The sequence below is a fragment of the Ailuropoda melanoleuca genome, chromosome 11, assembly GCF_002007445.2.
Source record: "Ailuropoda melanoleuca isolate Jingjing chromosome 11, ASM200744v2, whole genome shotgun sequence".
In the NCBI taxonomy this organism is placed as follows: domain Eukaryota; kingdom Metazoa; phylum Chordata; class Mammalia; order Carnivora; family Ursidae; genus Ailuropoda; species Ailuropoda melanoleuca.
Genome location: NC_048228.1, coordinates 39,832,799 through 39,856,943, shown reverse-complemented (window position 1 = coordinate 39,856,943; position 24,145 = coordinate 39,832,799). Strand labels below are relative to the sequence as shown.

The 24,145-nt window shown below is 43.1% G+C and overlaps 1 protein-coding gene across 8 annotated transcripts in view; it reads left to right on the top strand.

Annotated features, from left to right (window-relative positions):
• The first annotated feature begins 1,034 nt into the window (after positions 1-1,034).
• The window catches only part of HERC3 (HECT and RLD domain containing E3 ubiquitin protein ligase 3), a 118,187-nt gene continuing 95,076 nt past the window's right edge, over positions 1,035-24,145 (top strand). For 4 of the 8 annotated variants that reach the window (XM_034671526.1, XM_034671522.1, XM_034671527.1 and 1 more), the window contains exons 1-3: positions 1,035-1,170; positions 3,576-3,637; positions 13,374-13,641. In XM_034671526.1, the coding sequence (XP_034527417.1) occupies positions 13,416-13,641 (226 nt within the window). In that variant the 5' untranslated portion in view covers positions 1,035-1,170; positions 3,576-3,637; positions 13,374-13,415. Of the gene's footprint in view, positions 1,171-1,505; positions 1,648-1,908; positions 2,099-3,575; positions 3,638-11,556; positions 11,578-13,373; positions 13,642-24,145 lie in introns of those variants that run through there. The other 4 variants (XM_034671523.1, XM_019806061.2, XM_034671524.1 and 1 more) reach the window with 4 other exon arrangements.

The following is a 24,145-nucleotide window of genomic DNA, read 5'->3' as shown; positions in this document are numbered from 1 at the left end:
ATTTTCAGAACAGCTAACTGCAGGCTTGACCTGATTTGAACGTCCTTGGGAAGAATCTGGTCTCGAAGGACCTTTCCAGTTCAAATGACAGGTTACAGAAATTCATCCACTAGGAAAGCCAATCTTTTGGGTTAGAGTGGTACTTTCCCAGTGTGTTCTGCTTCTGTGCTTCAAATTTAAGGGGGGAGTGGGGGGGGGACAACAGACACATGAACTCATCTCTGTGAGAATGTTTTCTTCAAAAGGACAAGGACCAAGGGAACTCTGAAAGCGCTGTGACCTTGGGGAGAAGAAAGCTCTGAAATTCAGTGCCAGGGAAAGTAGGGGAGGACCAACTTCTATCCATTAAAGAAGCCACATGGTGTCTTTCAGATGGTAAGATTTAAGATCTACTCAGTGACTTCTTTTCATGCTCCCGCAGCCCCCACTTCCAGTCTCCCAAGCTCTCCTTGCTTCTGCAGCACCGCATCTCCTCTTCGACCCCCAACTCTCCAGGAGGGCCCAGGCAGTGCGGGCCTCTGCATTCCGACTTCCTTCCCGCCTCTCCCACCGCGCAGCCCCGCGTTTCGGCTCCCCTCTTCCTCCAGTCCTCCCAAGAGGCAGGAGACAGAAGACTGTCCACTGCGAAATAAAACGCTTGATAACTCACCCTCAGTTGCCACCCTCTAGATTTTCCTCCCATGCTCAAGGCTTTTGGTCACCTCTGCATAAATATTAAGACCCAGAACCCAGAACCTGAAAAACCCACCGCTGATAGTCCCGCTCGCTTCCCCTCAGTGAAAAGCAATCCAACTCCGGCGCGAACGCTCTGTGCCGAGCAGCCGGTTCCCGGCCGACACACGTCCGCGCCGCTGTCCCCTCGCGGGGCCCGCGGGTCCTGTCACCTCGGGCTGCCCCCGCCTCCCTCCCGGGCCTGGGCCTCTCCCCGCCTCCAGCCCGCGGACCTCGCCGCCCCGCCTCCGGCTCCGCCGCGGCCGCCATTGGTGCCAGTCCGCCCCAGAAGGGCGCCCATTGGCCGGGTGGGAAGTCATTCGCCCAGCGCATTCCGCCGCCCGCAGGCTTGCGGGGAAACTTCCTTATTATTGTGACGCCGAAAACGGAGAAACCCCGAGCCTGGCCCGCGGGGCTGTCACAGTCGGAATCCCGAGCGGCGGCTCGGCGGCCGCCAAGGTACGCGGGTCGGGGGCCGGGGTTCCGGGGAAGAAGGCACCGCGGCGCTGCAGCCGCGCGACCGCCGCGTTCCGCGGGGCACGGCTGACAGCGCGCGGCTCCCGGAGGGGCTGCTGCGGCTGCAGGGCGCTCCCCGCGACGACCTGGAGCCGGACGCACGGGGAGGTCGGGGCGCGGCGGCTGCAGCGCTTGCGGGGCGCTGGAGGCAGGCGGCGGGGCTGCGCCGGGGCCGGGCGCGCTAGGTGCCCTTCGGCTTCGCGCGCGCCTCCCTGGCGTTCTCCGGGCTTGCCCTCTGACCGAAAGAGCCCCCGCGCCCGGAAAGGCCGGAAGCAGCCTTAAAAATGGGAGCGCCCCCCACCCCAACTCGGCTGCGTGCAGACCAGGAGGAATTGCGACGCAGAAAGTCAAAAAGAGGATCCTCCCCTTCCTCCTCGCCTGGCCCTGTTTGAATTCCGGGGCTCCGATGACACCGTCGCGGTGAGCAACGCGGACGCTTCCCCGCGTAATGGGAGCCGGCGAGGCCTCCGCGTTTTGGGGGAACCCCGGCGACCGCGAGGAGTTTGCACTAAGGACGCGAGGCTCGGCGTCTGGGCTGACAGCGCCGGCGGGGCCGCGGCGCCCGGCACCACCCACCCCGCGGAGGCTGTACCCGGCTCGCCGAGCCCGAGTCCGCCTGCGGGGCGGAGCCGGGGCGAGGGTGTGTGTGGACACGTGTGTGTGCGTGTGTGTGTGCGGACACGTAAGTGCGTGGACGGGCGCGGGGGTGTCAGGAGCTGGGACGTTGGGGGCAGGTGGCACTTTGAGTCATTTGTAAACGCGTGGAGTGGGCAAACAGGACAAGTGACAGAGAAGAGCCTGTGTAACCTAAAACAGATGAGCCAGGGAGCGCGGTAGAACAGCACCTGAAGCAGCTGTGCAGAGATTCTGGGTATGCACCGCGGACCCCGGGGAATGTGTATTTGAACTTTGCTTTTGGTCTGTCATGGATTTGGGCTGTGTTCCGGTTACATTGTTCTTTAGCTTTTAAATCAGCCCCACTAGGAAGTACCTTGAATTCATAGCTAAGCAAGCCTTTCAGGATTTTGCTTGCATTCGTTACACACGGAATGCTTTAGCAAAGACGATTCGAGAGCTCTCTTCCATTTTTGTATGTCTTCTGGCTCCTTCCACAAATAGGAAGCTATTTCTAGAACCTTTCATTTGATGATTTGATAACATCAAGTGAGCTGATTTTTAACTCCAGACTGAGAAGAAAGAAAAGTGAAATAAAATGAGGATTGGCAGCCTTTTTAAATGCAGTGACTCTGGAGAGAGATGTCTTGTTTTAGTAGGCAGATTATTCTGAAGCTCTTTCGTCTTATACTTTATTTTACCCTGGGAGAAAGGGGAATGGCATTATACATCAGAAAAGGGAAGTAATATATTTGACCTCCTTTAAAACAAAATAGATGAATTACACATTATTGTTTGACCACACTAAGGCTAGGAACCTTCTGGAGAAAGTATGCAGGAATCAAGGAGGAAGGCTCTCAGCCTCTTTGGCAGAACTCCTCCTTTGGCGTATAAAAAAGAAACGGTTGATTAGCATACAGTTTTACTTGTTCTGTAAGTTGGGTTTTTATTTTTGAAAAAAGAAACAGCGATTCTAAAATGTTCCAAATGGTGTGGGGAGTCATTGGTGATAGCATTTCATTCTGAGTAACAAATTTAAATTTCTTAAGATGTGCATAAGGATTAAAACGATTTTTAAAAACATGAGAGTTGCTCTTGTCCTGGAGATACAAGATAGTTTTGCTGCAGTTTCAGAAGTAAGAGTAATATTCTCCAAATTGAATGAGATTTTCTACATAAAAAGATAGAAATAAAGTTATAACGATAATACATTAAAATTATGGAGGACTTTTTCTTTTGAGAGACTTAAGGTGCCTCTCAGTCTCATCTTGTTTTGCATGAAAGAGGATGTGGTGATGACAGGAATGAAAGAGAAAGTGTTCAAAACAGTTCTGGCAAAATAAGCTGTAATGTATGTGGCACATGGAAAAAATGGAGGAAAATAGACAAAATTGAATTATTTTTCAAAATTTTCTTTTTTTTAACCTAAATGGGAGATTTAAAAATAGTTTTATTTTTCCTTTGTATTTACTACAGATGCCAATAGTTTTTTAAGGTGCTATCTGTGTCTCAAGTTCCCTTTTAGAGGCGACATCTTTGTAGTTGGTTAGAGGTTATCTTATTGGTATTTAACCAAACTCCAGTCTTCAGGTGCAGTTACTGGGGATCATTTAAGCTTGCATAATATAAAGATGTATTTATTTTTAGAAGTTTACTTCTCATTTTCTTTTCAGTAATGTGAAAGTACTTTGTAGCACTGGGCTAATGTTAATTATGATTTCTTTAACCTGCAGGTCTTCAAGGTGAGGGAAAACAATTCTGGCTTCTAGTCCAAATGCCAAGGGTGTGACCTGTGGTGAGTTACCTAATTTCTCTGAATCCAGTGTCCTCATCTTCTACATGAAGATAATATCTAACTCATAGAATTGACAATTAAATAAGATAAACTATGTAAAGGACTCATGTTAGTATAGCTGCATAGAAAGGGACCTTAACAAATCCTTAATGACTTCCCTCTGCTGTGATGTAGTGAAGAGAACAAGGTGAGCCCAGGAAGTAGGAGACCTAGTTTCTGGTCTCTGCTTCAACCACTTCTCAGAGGACCAAAGTTACTTGGCCTCGGAAGGCTTCAGCTGCCATTAAAATGAGGTTAGGAATGTAAGTCTCTTGCCTAGAGGTTGGATCAAATGGACTTTTACGGTCTTTTTAATAAGATGATCCCTTTGATGCTATAACTCTGTTCTCTTTAGACATTTACTGCATTTGGAAATAGTACTTATTGGTGTCGGGGGTATGTGTTTCTGTGTGTGAACCAGTAACTGGATTAATATTATTATAAGTCAGGGTGAATATGGAGGAAAGTCTGGCTATCTGTGAGATTGTTTCATTTACCTCTCCCCCGTCTCTGGCTAACATAGGTTCTGTTTGCCTATAAACATGGCCGGTGATTCAGCTAATATAAGCTCAGCAACTGTAGGCAGTTTCTTTAAACATTTATTTGCAAGATTGGTGAAGGAGTGGAACTTGGCTTCATTTTGTTTGCGAGATGGTATCACATCATGTTTAAGAACATGGACTTTGGAGTCTCGACGAGATTTGAATCCTGCCTTTGCCACTTACTAAGTTTCTATTTTAACTGCTTATTTACATGTAGCGTCTTGGGCACTTAACCTTGCTAAGCCTTGAAGTTATTGTAAAGGGCAAACTAAATAATCCATGTAAAGTTTTTAATAAGACTCAGACACATAGGAGGCTTGCAGTGATAGTGACTATTTTTCTTTATTTAGCAAGTATTTATTGAGCCCCTACTGTGTGGCAGACTCTTTTCTAAGGATTGGGAAATGAACAAAAGAGGCTCAGTCCCTCCTTCACAGAGCTTACTTTCCTGAACTCTAGCATGCCAGTGATACTGAGAAACACCACCCTTTAATGACTGCTTCAATTGTAGAAGGCATTCTACTTCCAGATCTGCTAAAACGTGGTGAGAGGAGGGCACATTTTAGAATGGAGGAAATACGATATTATTTTTTGTCACTGCATAGGGAATGTTTCTGTAGTAGTACCTGGAAAACAAAACTGTTAACAAACTTAAGTTGTGGGAGTGCTGGATTTCCCTGATTTGGGTTCAGGTCACTAGGGCACTTACCAAGCAGCTGCTGGGCTCCCGCACTTTGCTGAGAACTGGAGACACAGAGATGAAACCTATCCCCGCCATGGAGAAGCTCCCAGTCTGTGCAGGGGTGGAGAATTGGTGGACGAGATGCAAGAAGCAGCAACACCACCTCAGTAGTACTTTTCAGTTTCTTTTATTGTGAAGTACTTGTAGGCATGAGACGATATACATAATATGTAGGCTGAGAAGCAACAGTAAAAGGACAGAAGCAGAACATGAGCCATGCTGTCGAAGCCCCCATTGTGCTCCTTACACATCGTACCCTCCAATTCTCTTGGCTCCATAATCATTACCTTGTATTTTGTATTTATCTTTTTTTTTTTTTTTTTTTTTTTTTTTTTTTTTTTTTTGCTTTTCTTCATAGCTTTGCCACCACTAATGTTTTTATCTACAAATACTTGTTATACTTGTGTTTGGACTTGGTAAGAATTCATCGTTCTCTAAATTCTTCTGTAACATTTTTCCCCCTCAACATTGCTTTCAAGGTTTACTTTCACTGGTGCTTGTAGAGTGCATTTATTTTTGACTGCTGTGCCAGAGTTTATCTATTTTCTTATTGATGGACATTTGGGTTATCTTTGTTTTACCGATTTCAAACAGTGCTGACGTGGACATCCTTGTGCATATATCTTAAGGTACATGTCCATGGGGTTCTTGCTTCATTGTACAATAAGGTAGCCACTAGTCATATATGACTTGCATTAAAATTAAAAATAATTTCAATCCCTAAGTTGCATTAGCCACATTTCAAGTGTTCAATAACTACGTGTGGCTAGTGGCTACCATACTGGACAGTGTAGATATGTAACATTTCCATCTTTGCAGAAAGTTCAGTTTCCAGGTTTCATTCCTCTTTGTATCTCCAGTTCTCAGCATGGTGGAGGAGCCCCGTAGGTGCTTGGTACCTTGGATTGCATTGGTCGGTCGTCTGTGTAGGAGTGAAATTGCCGTGCTGTGGGCTAGTCACATCTTCACCTTCACTGGGTAATGCCAGCTTGTTTCCCAAAGTGGTTATGTCCGTTTACACTCCCACCAGCTGTGTGTAAGAGTCCTGGTTGCTCCATATTTTTGACTTGGCGCCGTCGGGCTTTTCAGTTCTTGCCAGGCTGGTCAAGTGTCTTTTGAAGGCAGCCCACGGTTTACACACACAGCCGAGAGATCATTCTAGCTTCACAGGGCCCAGCACCAGGTAGTGAAGAACGTACCACCCGTAATGGGACCATCTGGGGAGGAATAGAAATGGTTCCTGCGCTGGCTAACAGAGAGAACCAAAATCCCGCGGAAGTGAAGGAGAGAGAGAAAGCCGCAAGGAGCGGATTCTTATGATTGAAAACTTTGCTTTCTGTGCCATTTCTGTCTGGTAGTAACATTTTTAACAATAGAGCATGTCATCCGAATGAATCTTCTTTGTTACTGGAGTTAATTCTGCATTCGAATTTTGGCTCCAGATTTATTTCAAGCTTGGATTTGGGGAGGGCCTGCAGAGCCCTGAAGTCTTGCACATTGTCTTTTCCCGGTGTTGAACAAGATCCTCCTTCCCCCCATACACCGTGCAGGTAATGGCTTCTAAGCTTATTTGAAAGGACGCTTATCCCTAGTATAAGTGAGATTAGAAGTCCTGCCCAAGTGTTATTTAGGTTTCAGTGACTTTCAGACAAGGAGTAAGAATCATTCGTTAGGCTGCTGTGTGCATAGTCTGATTAATAAGACAAAGTTTAGGAATTACAGCTTATCGTTTAGCATTCAACTTACTAGGACTGATCAAGAGAGCTTTGTCTGCCCCCCACACAGAATTTAAAAGAAAAGACATGCAGGAAAACTTTCTCCTCGGAACCTCGAATCCCCTTCATGAAAGTTACGACAGATGGTGGTAGTGCTGCTTTGCTGTGGCACCGAATGGGCGGAACATAGCTAATGCTAACCGCGGGGAGGAAGAAAGGAGTCAGACCCCCAGCCTCCTTTGGAGGCTGTCCTGTTTGCTGAGGGTCTCGGGGAAGAGCGCTGGGACTAGGGAGTATCAGTGATACAGCAGTTGACATTTATTGGTCACTTAGTACTGTATGTTGGCCATCGTGCTAAGCACTCTTCTCCCCATTTTAGAGAAGCAGGAAACAGTGGCTAAATATCTTCCCCACGGGTTCGCAGCTAGCATGTGGTTAATTCAGGCTTGAACTTTAGTTCTTTTGACCCTTAAACCCTGCTGAGATTGTCCTGAATCTCTGACCAAAAACAGATGAGGAGAAGGGCTGGGAAAAGTACCAGGTGTGACATGGAGGGAACAGAATGTCTTCCTTCCTTTTGCTTTGTGATGGGGAAATAAGGCAGGAAAAGGAGGGGCTGGGACTGCAGTGGCTGGCATAGGTGCAGAGCCAGGGTGCGGTCCCGTGTTCTTCTGCAGCACTGTTCATGACTGTGCTGTGCAAGGGAGGGAAAGATTCCACTCCTCTAGGAGCAAGGGAGAGACGGCGAGTGAGGAAGAATGGGGGGGAGGACCTGGGAGAGCAAAATGCCAGGTGATGAAGAACATTGCTGAAGCTAGACCTTAAGTTCATGGATGCCAGTCGCTTCCAGATTTGGGGGTTCTTCTAGAGTGTACTTTTAAGTGAAAGCTGCCTTAACGGCTGCTTCTCTGTGCTGCACTGGACTTCTCTCCTGAAAGCTGGAGGGTTTCAGTGCCTCCTGCTATGGTTTTGGCAGAGCATCGTGATGACCTAGATCACATTTCTAATTAGGGTTTTTAATCCGTTCATGGGAATACATTTTATTTGTGGTTCCTCTTTCGTTACTTCTCCCAGTAAGTAGTTGTTATTTGACTACTTGAAAATTCCATGACTATAACTCAGGTGGGAAGGATTTTTGAAATTTTCTTGAACAATAGTTCTATTTGTCTTTTTTGAAGTAAATGGTAGTTAAATCAGGATGAGGCCATACATCAGGCTGCTTACTCAGGCTTGCAGTTGGCCACAGCACCCAGAGTTCGGCTGACTCTCAAGGACTGACTCATGCTAGACAGACTTACAAGAAGCTAATACATCCAGGATGCCAAATTAATAACGAGAAGTAGAAATGCCAAGAAGGCTGGGACATTTGGGTCAGCTGGTCACGGTGTTCTTTCCCTATAGTAGAAGCTGCCTTGGAAACCAAGTTATTTAAGGTTGCTTGTTAATCATGGAATCTAAGTGAGGAAAGTGGCTGGTTGAATTTAATGACTAATGTGATGGAGTCTGATCTACCCACCTCCACTATTGGGCAGTGATTACCTAGCATTTCTCATAGGTTGACTGGTAACGGTACCCTTTCTCTCTGGACAGTGCTGGAGACATTGGGAAGTTCTGACCCTTTGGCTGTCCATTTTCTACGTTCCTTATTAGATGGCGTAATGGTCATGAGCACAGACCCTGAGCTTAAATCCTAACTCTGCCATTGCCTAATTGTGTGATTTAGTCAAGTCCCTTCATTCTCTGTTGTATTCTCTTTTTCTTTATCCTTTTTTTTTTGGTTCCACTTTTTTTCATTTATGAGTTAGACATGATAATAGCAGCACCTACCTCATAGAAGATGAAATGAGTTACTGTCTGTGAAGCACACAGAAAAAGTGCCAGACTCAGAATAAGCTCAAATTAAGTCTTACCTGCTGTGATTATTAATAATGTAATTATTAACATTATCAGTCAGGAATTTTTTTTAATTTCAAGTGACAAATCCAATTTGAACAATCTTAAACAAAAAAGGGAGATTCAGCCTATATGCAGTTGATTTTTGTTATTTGTGATTGTAATGTCCTCCAAAGCCGCTGCAAACACTGAATTAGTGAATACTGAGCTACGGCCCCTTTAGAAATACAGGGTTAGTTAGGTTCCCGCTGAGAGTCTCTGCTCTGCCAATCCGTATAGAACCTTGTTTTGTGTGTGTTTTGTGTGTATTTCTGTTTAGACACCTAGTTATAATATATATATATTTTTTACAAATGATTAGTTGCATACAGTATTTCTTTATGACAAAACACTAGCCAAGAGGGATTTTAACATTTTTCCGATCCTCGGTCATGCGACAGTACGTGTCTTTGGCTTTCAGGCTGCCAGCAGTGCTGTCCGCCACACACCATAATCATCTTGTGAATGCACAGATCCAGCTACTTTTCCGTCTTTTCTGTGGCTGCATCATGCACTGTTGATGTTACTTCAGCACTTGCACAGCCACCACATGTACAGATCAGTGAATTTCTTCTTCCTTTTCTTCGCTCTATCCCACGATTGATTCATTAACGTTGAACTCACAGCCAGCAGCACTATACCTCATGTGTGAGTGAAGCTCACCTAAGTGAACGTATTTTCTCTGTGAGGCACAGCACGCCTTGTACTTAGGAACATGAGGCAGCACCAGCGCTGTGCTTGGGGGCACTTTAAATAGCAAAGTCACCAACAAAAACTATCAGGATCTGAAAAGTGTGGCACTAAGTAGATGGCAGAAAGACCACTTATTTACAGTGTGAGCGTTGAAACGAGAAGGCAGAGCTTCCTCTTGTTCGACTTTGGCTGGGAACGTGCATGTAGGGTGACTCAGATTTTTCACCTCTCTGCCCCTATCTGAGAATGACTGCAGAGACGCTCCAAGTATTGCTCTTGGGGTACGAATAAATTTGAGTGAGGAGGTAAATTCACATGCATGGAGTCCACAAATAATGAGGAACAGCTGCAGTTAGAAGAGTGAAGGTGGTGGTGCTGGCCCCAGGCAAGAGGGGGTCCCCTGCTAAGCAACGTTACCGGGACTCGTTCTGTCTCTTGTCTTTGAAACTTTATGGCTGGGAAAGTCATAATGTCTTACAGGTATCCCCGTGTGGCAGGGAACAGAGCTTCCAGCAGCCTCAGTTATCCTTCAGGTGCAAGAGGCAGTCTTCCTTTAGAGCTCCAGTGAGCTTCACGGGGAGGGGCTCTGGCTCCCTTGGGAGTGTGAACCTAACCCTGAACTAATCACAATGGCTTAGGGGGCATTCTCTGATGGGTTTGCTGTCTCATGTCTTGTGGCTTAGGGCTCTGGCATGGTGGGTGTCATGTGTATGGCTTGTGGGTTGTTTTTATTTTTTTTTAAAGATTTTATTTATTAATTTATTTTACAGAGAGAGAGAGAATATGAACAAACAGGGGGAGCAGCAGAGGTGGTGGGAGAAGCAGACTCCCCGCTGAGGAGGGAGCCTGATGCTGGGCTCTATCCCAGGACCCTGAGATCATGACCTGAGCTGAAGGCAGACACTTAACTGACTGAGCCACCCAGGCACCCACGGAGGGGTGTTCTTTGATTGGCTTGGCCAGGGTCATGCTTACCCTTGTGCAAGAGAGTGGCATGTTTGTTACTAGATGAAGAGGGACTTCGGGACATCAATTAAAAAAAGCAGTTGATAACACCCTTGAGGAATTTTTTTAAACTAACCTTTATTATTCAGAAAGATTGTGTCACACTGAGTTGCAGCTTTCTTTTATGTTAAGTGGGTTTCAGCCATGCCCCCTCCCCCTGTCTTATTGATGAGTAGTGTTCCTTGTATGAATATACTGCAGTCTGTTTCTCCAGCTTCCTGTTGATGGACATTTGGGTTGTTGCTGTTTTTGTTTAGCATGAATAAAGCTGCTGTGAGCATTGTTTCTAGATCCTTTTTGCAGACACACAATCATAGCTTCGTGATGTCATATTTTTAGATGCACTGTTTGTACTTGACTGGTTAAGGGGATGGCTTAATGCTACAGCTGCCTAATCTCAGCCATTATCTCTTAATTCTGACTAGTTTCACTCTCAGAGGGCAACTTTATTTTCAACTTCGCAGGGCATTCTGTATTGTGTCCCGACTACAGTTAGTCATTCTGCAAGTAATTTTTGGTTCTTGCTCCTGTAGGTGACCTGCTTGGGTGATAGTGTAGCCCAGTGGATAAGACTGTGGACATTGGCATCAGGCCTAGATTCGTAGCCTGGTTCTGATGCTTCTAGCTTTGTGACCTTGGGCATGCTTCTCAGTATCTCTGAGGCTTGCTTTATCTGAAAATGAAGCTAAAAATAGTACTTACGGCACAAGGTTGTTGTGAAGATGAAATAACGATGTAAAATGCTTATTAGCACAGCAACGTTGTATAGTAAGCTCTATGATGCTGCTTACATGATTATTGGTAGGCGGGATAAGACAAATTCATGGAACATTAAAAATGACAAAGGAAGTTGCTTGGGGAAATTAAATTACGAAAAGATTATGTGATTTTGCTGGTCTTTGAAATATATATATCCTACCCCCCTGCATCCGTTTGTGTTTTATCTCACCTCCCTTTGTAATTAACTTAAAGAATAACAGTTAAGCTTAATGTCCTTTTAGTTCGAGAGTCTAGACAAGGAATAAAAATCTTTGGAAGAAACAACTTTTTGGTTAAGAAAGCATCTTGAGATTCAGTTTTTTTTTTTTTTAAAGATTTTATTTATTTATTTGACAGAGAGAGAGAGAGCCAGAGAAAGAGGGAGCACAAGCAGGGGGAGTGGGAGAGGAAGAAGCAGGCTCCCAGCGGAGGAGCCTGATGTGGGGCTCCATCCTGTAATGCCAGGATCACGCCCTGAGCCGAAGGCAGACGCCCAATGACTGAGCCACCCAGGTGCCCCGAGATTCAGTTTTATATTTTATTTTGGGTTTTCCATGCCTTTCCTAAAAGCCTTAAGAGCTCAAAGAATAAGTCAGATAACATTACCATAGGTAGTGAAATAATATTCTGTGGTATGGAAGTACCCCATTTCGTTTATCCATTCATCAATTGATAGGTATTTGGGTTTATTTCTGCCTTTTGATACTACGAGTAGTGCTGCTATGAACATTCATGTACAAGTTTGTTTTGTTTTGTTTTGTTTTTAAGATTTATTTGAGAGAGAGAGACAGCATACTTGCACACAAGCACCAGGCGTGAGGAGGGGCAGAGGGACAAGCAGACTCCCTGCTCAGCAGGGAGCCTGACAGGGGGCTTCATCTCAAGAACTTGAGGTCATGACCTGAGCCAAAGTCAGACGCTTTACCGACTGAGCCACCCAGGCACCCCTTGAAATATATGTCCCTTTTGTGTGGACATGTATTTGCAAATCTCTTGGATATCTACCTCAAAGTGAAATTGCCAGATCACATGATAGCTATATATTTAGGCTTTTGACAAAGTGCCAGAATGTTTCCCAAAGGACCTGCACATTTTTACGTTCCCCCCAGCAGCATAGAAGGCTCCAGTTTCTCCACATCCTCACCAACATTTGTCATTATCTGTCCTTTCTCCTTATAGCCATCCTAGTGAGTGTGAATTGGTGGAACGTGATGAGATTTTGTTTTTGTTTGTATGAGAGGGAAGCATAAATTTCTAAAAAGTAGTGAAACTTTGGGTTGGAGTCAGCAGTGATCAGCCAAAAGTTGATTGAGTAGGTGCTAAATCAAAGAGGTATGTTATACTGTGGTCTCTATTTAAGGGTGTTAAGATCTGGCTGAGGAGTTAAGTTATAAGATACAGAGAAAGTCTCCAATCAAGGCAATATAGATGTGTCAGAGGGATGCAGGCTAACTGTGGCTGGAATGATCCCTAGAGGCTTTTAGGTAGGAAGTGAAGCTTGACTCTGAGATGTAAGGATATGTAAGAAGAAATGGCAGAGAAGATAACATTTTCCCCCAATTTTCATTTTTTTAATTTAATTTTTATTTTTATTGTTATGTTTTGTTTCAAGAGGTGAATTATTACTATCCAAGCTAATAGTGGGTTACCTAAAGGAGTTAATTAGTTCAAAAAATTTTAAAACATGAAATAAGCAGAAAACTCAAAAGGATCAAGAAGAAGGGACAAGATGAAGTTAGGAGGGTAATTTCCAGACTGTTATTGCCGTAATGGTTTGCAAAGATTGTTTCAGCGAATCTCCTGTACTCGGAGTTCCTTATTGGTGATCTAAAAGTCACATTCTGTCTATGTTCACTATTCGTTTATACAAACAAAATTTGTTTAGAAATGTTTTTTTTTAAACTCCTACTGAAACAAAAATAGCGTCATTACTATAAATATTTTCAATGATATTAATACGTATTATTTTGAGATGCAAGGTACCTGAAGAATATTAGGGGGAGTGTTCTTTTTAAAATTGATTATATTTAGGGGCGCCTGGGTGGCACAGCGGTTAAGCGTCTGCCTTCGGCTCAGGGCGTGATCCCGGCGTTATGGGATCGAGCCCCACATCAGGCTCCTCCACTATGAGCCTGCTTCTTCCTCTCCCACTCCCCCTGCTTGTGTTCCCTCTCTCGCTGGCTGTCTCTATCTCTGTCAAATAAATAAATAAAATTTAAAAAAAAATAAAATAAAATAAAATAAAATTGATTATATTTATTACTTAAAAGTGATTTTCTCTGACCTCTTTTTTCTAATCTTTTTTACAGAACTCTCTTCTAGGCTACATGACTCCCTGAAGGATCAGAACAATGTTATGTTGGGGATATTGGTCTCTGGGCCAACCTGGGATCAGCACCAACCTGCAGGGGATTGTGGCCGAGCCACAGGTGTGTGGATTCATATCTGACAGAAGCGTCAAGGAAGTGGCCTGTGGAGGAAACCACTCCGTGTTCCTGCTGGAGGATGGGGAAGTTTACACCTGCGGTTTGAACACCAAGGGGCAGCTGGGCCACGAGAGGGAAGGAAATAAGCCAGGTGAGCACACCTAGTCCTCCTCCGTGATTGGTGAGAAAGGCTGAGGAAAGGGGAGAGCGAGTTGAAGATTACCTCACTGAGTGTTTATCTTTCAAGAGGCTCTGACCTGGTGCAGGGACCCCTTATTGTTTGGAACTTTTGTGTTCAAGTCTTTTTGTCAGAAAACCAGACTTTTCCTTTTTTGTCTTACTAGATAATATATCTAATATCATTGGCCAGGGGAGGGAGGTTGATGATTTAGTTCAGAGTTAGAGAGATTTTCTCCGGTAATCGAATGCTAAGACAATGTGATTGTTTTGTGGATTTGTAAACCACACAGTCAGTATCAGAGGCATTTTCACCTAATTTTTCCTCCTAATTGCGTGTTCATTCACCAATTTTGGCAACATGCTTTCGTTTGGTGTTTTGGGCTAAGCACTGTGCTGGGTGTGAAGAGATAAGTGAATGGGAGGTAGTGATGATGTGGCACCAGGGACCCCCTGCGGAAGGATGTGTGAAGTAAGTTGAAAAATATGCTGGAGGGAGCTGGGGAGCAGGATCCATTCTGCCTTTGGGGGTCAAGGAAGAAGCATAGTAGGACTTCAGCAAGTGTGTGTGTATGCATGGGGCAGGAACACTCAGCTTATTGCACACACCTGAGTGTCCCCTATGATTTTTTTTTTTTTTTTTTAAGGCATGGCTGTCAAGGTGCTATCCTCGTACAGGGCATGTTGAATAGTGGGGCAAGACTGGTGATGGGGGGTGAAAGGTTCTGTATATATATTTAAAGTCCATTGATTTCAATTTATTTTCTTCCCACTTTTTCTGTGTGAATTTGACCTTGGGTATATATGTAGTATGAATCTATGAGGCACTTTCTCAGTCTTGGATTTTGGAGTAGTAGTGATGATGTTTAAATGGGTCTCCTTTTGGTGAGACGTGATAAGGTAGGGTCTTCAGTTGTGACCATGTTGTGTTTTTCACACTAACATGGATGTGTGTCATTTTGTTTGTTACTTGTTATCGTTTTTATTCAATCCAAATCAAGCGAAGACATGGAAGCTTCATTAAAGGACAGCCTTGCTGTTTTTTTTCTAGATAATTTTACTCTTTTGTGTTTATCTAGGAAGGTCAGTTTGGCACCAGGATGAGCTAAAATTTTCCCATGACACACTGTCTCCCTCCTTTCTCATATCTGTTCCCTCCCATAGCAGGTGGTTGTGTTTCATAGTTCCCCTGCCCAAATGTCACTATGAATTTATAACTGATTTGACCATTGGATAAAGGGCCATAGGGTTGGTCTTAAGCAAAATTATGAAGTATGTGAAGTATAATTTGTGGGCTCCTTCCCCATTCTTCTCCTTCAGGTTCCCTCGTTGGAACCCTCTCTAAGACACCCCATCAGGCCTGCTCACCCAAAGCAAATCCCAATGTTCTGCCAGGGCTTTCCTAACATGTGGGCCCTGGACTCTTGGGATTTCAAGGAAGGCATTTGTAGCATGGCCGTATGTATGCACACTTTTATATGTACAATGCATCTGATACTACAGGTTTTCAACTGTTACTAGACTCTGTTATTCATTAAAATAAAAATTCAGGAGTGGTGCTACCAATTCATAATTGATTTAGTAAATCCTATCCATTATGTGTTTTACCAATTAATATAGAAGTATAATATGTAGGAAGGTTTTTGATTTCTAAAAATGGTTTGGGGTTTTTTTGGAGAAGAGTAAAAACCAAGGTCTTCTTTCCCTTCCTTCTATTAAAACTCACTTGTATCTTACATGAAACTCTTGTTCTGTTTCCACAAGTGAAAGCCAGTATCTAACAATTAATGCCTAGAGAGGGATTCATGGCAAGTCACAGTCCAACAGCTCGCTCCTTCCTGTGGGAATGCATATGTTCAGCCAGGACTTAGAGACATTTAAGGCCCACTTCGTACCAATGATCCTTGAAGTATTTGTCCTCCCCCTAGCCAGCCTTTGAAGGGAGGATTTTGGGGACCAGGAGGAGATCTTCCCAGAACTGCAGAGAACACAGGGTGAGCTCTGGAGTCAGACAGGCCTGGTGTAGGTGTTACCTGTCTCTGACCCTGTTTCTGAGCTCAGTTCCCTTTCCTGTGAAAGGGGACTTCCTCTTGTAGTGTATGTAGCTCAGCGTGCGGTAGATTCAGATGGTAAGGACGACTGGGCAAAGCTACCTGTGGCCTGTGAAGGCTGCCCTGCCCTTCCCCTCCTGTCTGTCTGCTCTGTGACACTGCCCTTTGTCTTAGAACCTGGGCTGAGAGCATTCAACCTGGGGTGGCAGGTGAGAAAGGAAACAAAAAGCTTGCAGTCCAATGGATAGCAAAGACCTGTGGGAGGCACCGTGGTGAGCGCATCTCAGTGCAATGTGACATCGTTCCAGCAGAGCCTCCCAACAGCTGCAACAGCTGCGTGGCGCTAGTGGTGGGTGGTTTGTGGGCTCTGGGAGTGAGTGAGCAGGAGCAGTCAGTGCTTCCGTGTGCACAACGGGTCAGGCCAACACCTCAGCCTGCAGCCGCTCCCCATAGGCAAGGCTAAGGGATTGCAAGAGACTTGAGCGAGAGGCGCGTCAAGAAGGCTCTTGGATTCAACCACAGACTCCATGCTTATAATCTAAATTTGTAATAAGCAAGGCTCTCGTGTAAATTACCATAGATTCCAGAAACTTCTGTTGTTGGTTAAGCTTGTCTGTTAGTTATAAACTCCATAGCAGCTGTGAAATAGTGCCTCTTTGAATGGAAAGATTATGTGGGTGGGCTCCTCCCTTTCTTTTAACTTTTTTTCATTGGTAGGTGTGTTCTAAATTGGGGACCATTTGAGTTTATTTTTAATGACTGGGAAAAAGAGAATGAGCTTGTTTTCTCCATGTGTTTATTGAGAACTGTGACCTGGAGCGCTGCTAGGTGGGGAGGGAGGGGGGATGTCAGTGACAGACAGACCCTGTTTCAGGTAACCTGTGCTGGCCCTGGCCTGCAGGCATGCTACTCCCAAGTAACCCCCGTGCTGTCTAGGGAGGGAACTTGATAAAAGACCACTTTCTCAGGGTGCTTCTGGGGGCAGTGGGCAGGTTTGTGATTTCAGTTTGACATCATTGTCCAGACCAAAGGACTTTGTAGTGTGAAGGATTAAAAAGAGTAGTGAGGTGAAGGAAAGGTGGAAGAAGATGGGGTAGGGATGCATGGGGATGAGACTCTGCTGTCAGGACACGTGCCTTGAGTCTGTCTGCCAGCTGATCAGTTTATACACATTGTCTCTCATTGGCAAGGTGCACAAACTCATTTTTTTTTTTTTTTTGGAGGAATCCTATACCTGTGACATAGCAGTGGTATAAAGCATTCCACGATGATTTTAAAGGGCGGCTTTTTTTCCCCCTTGAGAACATCTAATAGTTACTTATTGCTTTTGCTGTTCCTGAGGCTACTGTGCTTTTCTTGTACTCTCATTTCTCTTCTTAGTACTGATCTTATGTGACCAACTTCGTGCGTGTCTCTGTGTGTGATGGGGCGAGGGCATTTCAAGGACACATCAAATACTGAAACTGCTAGTTATAAAGGTCTGATATTTTCCCAGTGTATTGGGCAGCCTGGGGTTCTAGGTTAGGTGTCTCTGTGACTCATTTATTTGTGCTTTGGCCAAAGGCAAAGAGCACTGTGATTCCCAGAAGCATTTTTTATGGGCAGAATATCAAAGTCCCATCTAAACTCAACGTCCGGCTTATAAAAAAACAAAAAAAAAAAACCAGTTGGATTATAACTGTTTTGTATATTCCTTTCCCATATGACTTTTCTCTTCTTCATTCTCCCCATCACATTGTGATTATCAGCCTTACCTCTCCTCCAAAATCAGGGATAGTTTCAGAGAGGAGAGCATTGTAGGATTATTACTAACGAATTCTCTCATGTTTTTGCCCATGAATTCATCTCATAATTTCTGAAGACATAGAGTTACAGAAGTACATTATAGGAAGACTTGTGTGCCTCCCCTCCTTTTTTAACTTTTTAATTTTTAGTTTTTTTCCTTTTTTAATAAAGTAAGCAAAACATGAGTTTTTTCCCCCAAATTGTGATTTTTTTGTAAGTGACTAAACTATTACTGAATATTAAGCACGTCTTGAAATGTTTTGTTCACCTAAAATAGAAACTGGTTGGCCATAGAAAAAAATTCCAGAATTTTACCTTAGTTTATTCTGCTTCCCTTATTCCCACTCCACCCAGCCACGTTGTTAGCACTGTATTCTTCAGCCAAAACCACCGGTCTCCTCTCCCCATGCATACTCTGATTTTTCATATTGGGATTTTAGCATTAGCTAATCCTTCTGTTATTAGGCACGTCTGAATTTATGTAAACCTCTTCTAACCTTTCTATTTTGAGTAGGCAAGAACTGTGGTAGGTGCAATTATTTAACTTCACTATGTTAAATTTTTAAAATTCTGCGTTGACATTCCGGGAAACCTTTTCACAGGAAACCTCAAGGGTAACCATTTATAAGCAGACTCTAACATTTCTGTGCAATCCTGTTTGATTCATATCTATGATTGGTTCCTTTTTCTTCCTCCTGAGTTAGTTTCTCACTTTCTTGCAGGTGATTTAATCCAATTCACATTCACATTTTGTATTCAACCTAAGCATTTCCATAATGCCCATCACCATATGTAACAGCTCTCCCGCTGTTTGATAAATGAGGTTTATAAAGCAGAATATCTCAAAAGCATCAATTCCCAGAGCTGTGGTTGCTGCTAACCCTGGTAGAAGTAACACTTTCAACTAGCTTATCAAGTTCCTCTCCGGCATCTGATGGACGAGGTAACTCTGTCATGTTAATCAGCTTTTGCCGAAAAGCAAAAAAAGACATTCTATAATGACTTCCTATTACTGAAGTGCATGTTTCTATGGCTTTACTCTGATATAAAAAGCAGAAGGTACCATGGGAAATGTTCAGATCTCAACATTGCACTGTTAGGAGCTCCATCCCTTCCTCATTAGGGGTGGCAGGTGGTCCAGGAGGCCGCACAACCCTTTCTGATGATGATGACCATCAAACCCTATGGGATGTGGTGACTCTTCTTAGCCGAGTGGACAGCTTTCTAGTTCAGAGGCCTGGAGCTCCGGAGCCAATGTCATTTAATAATTTTATTTTCTGGGGTGGGTCATCAAAAGTTATTTTTCCTGTCTGTACTCAGCCTCCTTTCTTTAAAGATACTTGAAAGTTTTAGAAAATATGTACTTATTAATGAGCCTATTCTTTATTTTTAAAATTTTTTTAAGATTTTAAAAATTTTATTATTTATCTGACAGAGAGAACGCACAAGCAGGGGGAGCTGCAGGCAGAGGGAGAAGCAGGCTCCCCGCTGGGCAGGGAGTCCCATGAGGGGCTTGATCCCAGGTCCCTGGGATCCTGACCTGAGCCGAATGCAGATGCTTAACCGACTGAGCCACCCAGGCACCTGTGCATATTCTTTAACATGAAGTGTTATTTGTGACTTTTAAAAATTTGCAGTGTTAAAAAAATTTGCAGTGTTCCTTCTAAGTAACTAACAGTGGTTTGCATTGTGATACAAGAGACTCAGTTCATTTGTTAATTGTAGAAGTGGTTAACTGTAGGTATTATAATCTCTCTTACTCTGGATGTGCTTGACATTTTTAAGCTGATTAATCCTCATGATAGTTCTATAAAGTAGGTCAGTATTATCATCCCAGGTATATGTAAAGGAGAACAGGAAAGGGAGTTGAGTGTCAATTTTCCTTGAGTGCTGACAGTTTGGTTTTAGTAATCCTAGAATTTTGTCGATGGACATCTTTTTAACCTCAGGCTGCTTGGAAAAGCACAACAGAATTTTATTCTTAAACTGTTTTTTTTCTTTATTCCTTACAAAAGAAACAAAAGGATATAAACTTGGCCACCAAGAAGCTTGTATTCTTTTATTTAGTGGTTAAATGCCAGATATACTCAAGGTGTTTTGATTAAAGGTATGAAGAAACAATTCCCTTTTCATCTTTAAAACATCAGGTGACTGCCAACCTGGTCTCTTATGCTCTTTTGACTGCCAGATAATCTGGGGGGAAAAACACACATGGTAATTCATATCTCAGGCTGATATATTTTGTTTTGCCTTGCAATTTGCCTCTTGTTCTTTGTTCCTTTATTTCCTTGAATTATTTACTTCTTATTCAGTCATTGATTCAGCAGATGTTTACTGAGTGACTAGACTACTAGGTTCCTCATTTGTTGCAGTTACCATCAGAACGCAATGCAGTTAGTGCAGATCCTACCCTTTGGGAGCTTACAGGCTAGGTGGGCATGTAAGATGTGTTCCTGTGGTTCCTGTAAAGATTACATAATCCAGTTCACTGTGTGTTCGGCAAGTGACCAGGGTCCTAAGTGTGTCAAAATAAGAGTTGTAGTGAAGAGTCAGGTCTAAGTCAGGTTACCCACAGTGCTACATTCACACTTCTCACAGATGTCATCTTTTACAACCACACACATACAAAGTTCAAGTTTATCTTAGGTTTGTGAGCTTGTGGGAGGAGTGAAATCTAGCAGTTCGGAGAAGGGGCAGCTTTGGAAATGGTGTAATTCTCCAGGGATTTTCCATGATGTTAGTGGGTAAGTCCACTCTCCTGAATTTTTGTGTTGCAGTAATAGTTTTGTCATTTTGATGATCTCTGGTATACCTTGGTGATCTGTGATCTTGATGGATCTAGAATAGGTAGAATGTTTTTAGGAAATGTATCAGTTTGGATGGTATAGTCTATTCAGCTGGTATTTTACAGTTCTTCAAGCTGCCGGAACCTGAGTGAATACCCCTTCATAGCGTGTAATGTTGAAATCTTTGGTAACTCTCCAGCAGATACACTGTCTCCTATCCTTGTGGATTTTGGATTAGTTTTTGACTCATTTTAAGACATAGATTGCAATTTCTATTACAAGTATTAAATGACTCATAACAGTTGAAATTGTTATTGTGAGTGATTTTAATTTGGAGTGTTAGCTAATTATGGAGGCAGTATAATGAATAAGAGCGTGGACTCTGGAGCCAGACTTCCTGTATTGTAATCCTGGCTTTGCCACTCACTGGTTGTGTGATTCTGGGCAAGTTGCTTAACATCTCTGTATCCTGGTTTTCTTAGTTGTAAAACGTGGATAATAATATCTACATATTAGGTTTTTGTGAGGATTTAATAAGTTTATCTCAGGTGTTTGGAATAACGCCTGGCCCAAAGTAAGGACTCAATTAGGTGCTCTCAGTAGTAGTAGTAATATGTGGTAACATCTTCCATTATAATTTTTTTGATCTTACTATTCTAGCATATTAAATTAATAAATTCATTACACGTATATACATAAAAATAAGTACTTTGATCATTTTTATAGGTTCCCTTAACACTATAGGATTTGATGAATGGTCTGTGCATACAGGGGAGGAAGATGCTATTAAGAGAAGCTACACACATTAGGCTAATTTTTATATTTTGAGTTTTAAAGGATAGTCTTTATTTTCAACTTTTTGGGGTCTTTTACCGTATTAGTCCCAAGAAAAACACCTTGCATATGTATTGGGCACTCTCTAAAAATGGGTTATCTATTTACAGACACACATACGTATGTGTTCTCTTTATGCCATGGTTAACATTGCCTCCAGTATTCTGGTCCAAATTGCAGAGGGAAGTGAAATGAATTAGGCCACTGTGGAGATTATAGTACACGAAGGGCTGCTGGGTGATGCTCCTAGAGGACTAGAAGTGGTTTGGCAACAGTTAGCCAGGTGATTTGATCTTGCCATAGGTCTAGAAAATAGGGTACAATCAATTTATGCTGAGCCCACCTGAATTCCATGTGTGATTACTTTAGGCTTCTTGTCAGCTTTGATGGGGGGGTGAATCTCTGAGCAGGGATCTAAATGACCTGAAAGAAAGTAAGTGGTTTTCCTTTCTGCATTCTGGAATTGCCTAAGAAGAAATCACTTTGGAGTCTGAACCTGTCTGATCCCTGTTTTGTTTTTTTGTTTTTTTAAATGGGCCTGCGCGAGTCAGGATGCTTTCAGCGGCAGGTAGCAGAATACTAAGCCAAAGTTCTGCAGGAACAATGAGTAAAACTTAAAATCTCTTTATAGTGAGTTCTAGGATTGGTTAAATCAGCACAAGGACACCATCGGGCACACAGGTCTTGCCATCTTTCTGTTCTGCCATCTTCAGTCTGTTGTCCTTCTTCCTTGGGCTTGTCCCTTCATGGTCACCAGGTGACTGCCACGGTTCTAGGCATCACATTCTTACACAGCTGCATTCAAAGGCAGACAGGAAGGGGAGTTTTCTTTTGTGTCACCTTTCAAAAATGGGGAAAACCTTGCCTAGGAACCCCCTCGCATACATCCTCCTTTGTCTCATTGGCCAGGCCGAGGGTACTTGCCTACCATAGACCAGTCCTTGGTGTGCCTGAGTAAGTGAAATAGGACATACCAGTTTGGCATAGTCAAGGCACATCTCCTAGAACTGGGGAGGGCCCAGCAACCCTAAAGGTTCTAGTGCAAGGAGAAAGTGGGTGATGCCTAATGGGTAAGCAACACACAGCATCTTCCACGAGGCCGATTTCATGCTGTGTGCGGTCTAGGGTCTTTGACATCTTAAAGTAGAATCATGGCATCTTATTTTTGCTCATATTATAATCTGTAGTTCCTTTTATGAAATCAACAACACCTTAACACTGGCCTCGAAAAAAACTGATGGCTATCATTATGAGGCAATGACTTCGTAGTGTTTATTATATATGATATGGAATTGTATATTTCATGAGTTAGTATCTTACCTTTGTATTTAAGTGCTAAGCACAGCGTGGTAGGCACATAGGGTAGGAAATGTGTTAAATAAATACACGTCTCATAGGTTTTACTATTTTGTTACTTTGCCGTGTTCTGTATGGGTTCTGGGAGATTTCTGGGGTTAGGTCAATAAAGATCAGAATGATCTTTGTTTAAAGAAGATCACAGAATTTTAAGGATGGAGGATAAAAGAGTGACTTGAATTGTCAATATTTCCATTTATGAGGCTTCACAGAACTAACATTGGATTTAGTATCACACAGTGGAACTTCTCTAAAGGGAGCTGCAGTAGGCTCGGCCACTTCAGCTCACTAAGCTTTATTAGTTTAACCCATTTTTTTTTTTTTTTTAAAGATTGTATTTATTTGAGAGAGAAAGCGTAAGCAGGGGAAAGGGCAGAGGGAGAAGCAGGCTTCCTGTAGGGAGCCTGATGTCATGATGCCGGCCTCAATCCCAGGACCCTGGGGTCGTGACCTGAGCCAAAGGCAGAAGCTTAACCATCTGAGCCACCCAGGCGCCCCCACTTTAACTCATTTTTAGAAAGACTGCAAAGATCATGAGCGTCCTGAGAACAGTGCGTTTAGCAAGTATTATCACCTGGGCCATGAATCAGGCATTCGTTTATTATTGATCCTTCCACATTTAACTGTCAAACTAATTTAAAATCATGAAATGAAGCAAACACTAAAGTATACCCTTTCCAATACTACTTTCAGCAATAAGTAAATTTCCAGGTGACTATGAATATCCATTTGTTGATATGATTGTTACAAATACCTTCCAGTGATAGGAGGCTTTTTTTAAATTTTTTTTAAACAGAATGTGTGGGTTTGAGTTTATGTATAAGGCGGTGGTGGATGGATGGGAGTGGAATTTTGTAGTGATGCAGAGTTATGCTCCTTGCCAATTCTCTAACTCACTGATGTGGTTGTAAGATTTTTTGGGCCTGATTTAGACCCTGCATTTATCCCCAAGTGCTTTACCAGCAAGGGTCTGCTTTGCCAGTATGCTGGTTTTTTTTGATGCCATAATTAGCCTGTTACATTGAAAGTTTAATTTTCTTTCTTGTGATATTTTTCTCCTTTGATACTGTATCAGCTACTGAAATGAAAACATTTGCAATGGACTCAGACTTTCAAAGGAATATGATTTACTTCATTAAAATTTGAGAGTGAGAACTTTCTAGGAGGTCTAGTCACAATAGCATCTCAGCTGTCAACTATATGGGGAGTTATTCATGTTGCTAGGAAGAGAGTTTTAAGGCTCTCCCCCCCCCCCCTTAATACGACTACACTAACAGTGACTATATTTCCTGTGCTGTATTTTCCATCCCTGTGACTTACTCATTCTGTAACTGGAAGCCTATACCTCCTGCTCCCCTTCATCCAGTTTGCCCACCACATCCATCCCCCTTCCCTCTGGCAACCATCAGTTCTCTGTATTTATGGGTCTGTTTCTGCTTTTTTTGCTTGTTTATTCATTTGTTTCTTAGATTCCTCATATAAATGAAATCATATGGTATTTGTCTTTCTCTGATTTATTTCACTTAGTGTAGTACCCTCTAGGTCCATCCATGTTGTCATAAATGGCAAGATCTCATTCTTATGGCTGAGTAATATTTTGCTATATGCATATAACCCACATCTTCTTTATCCACTTGTCTATCAGTGGACACTTGGGTTGCTTCCA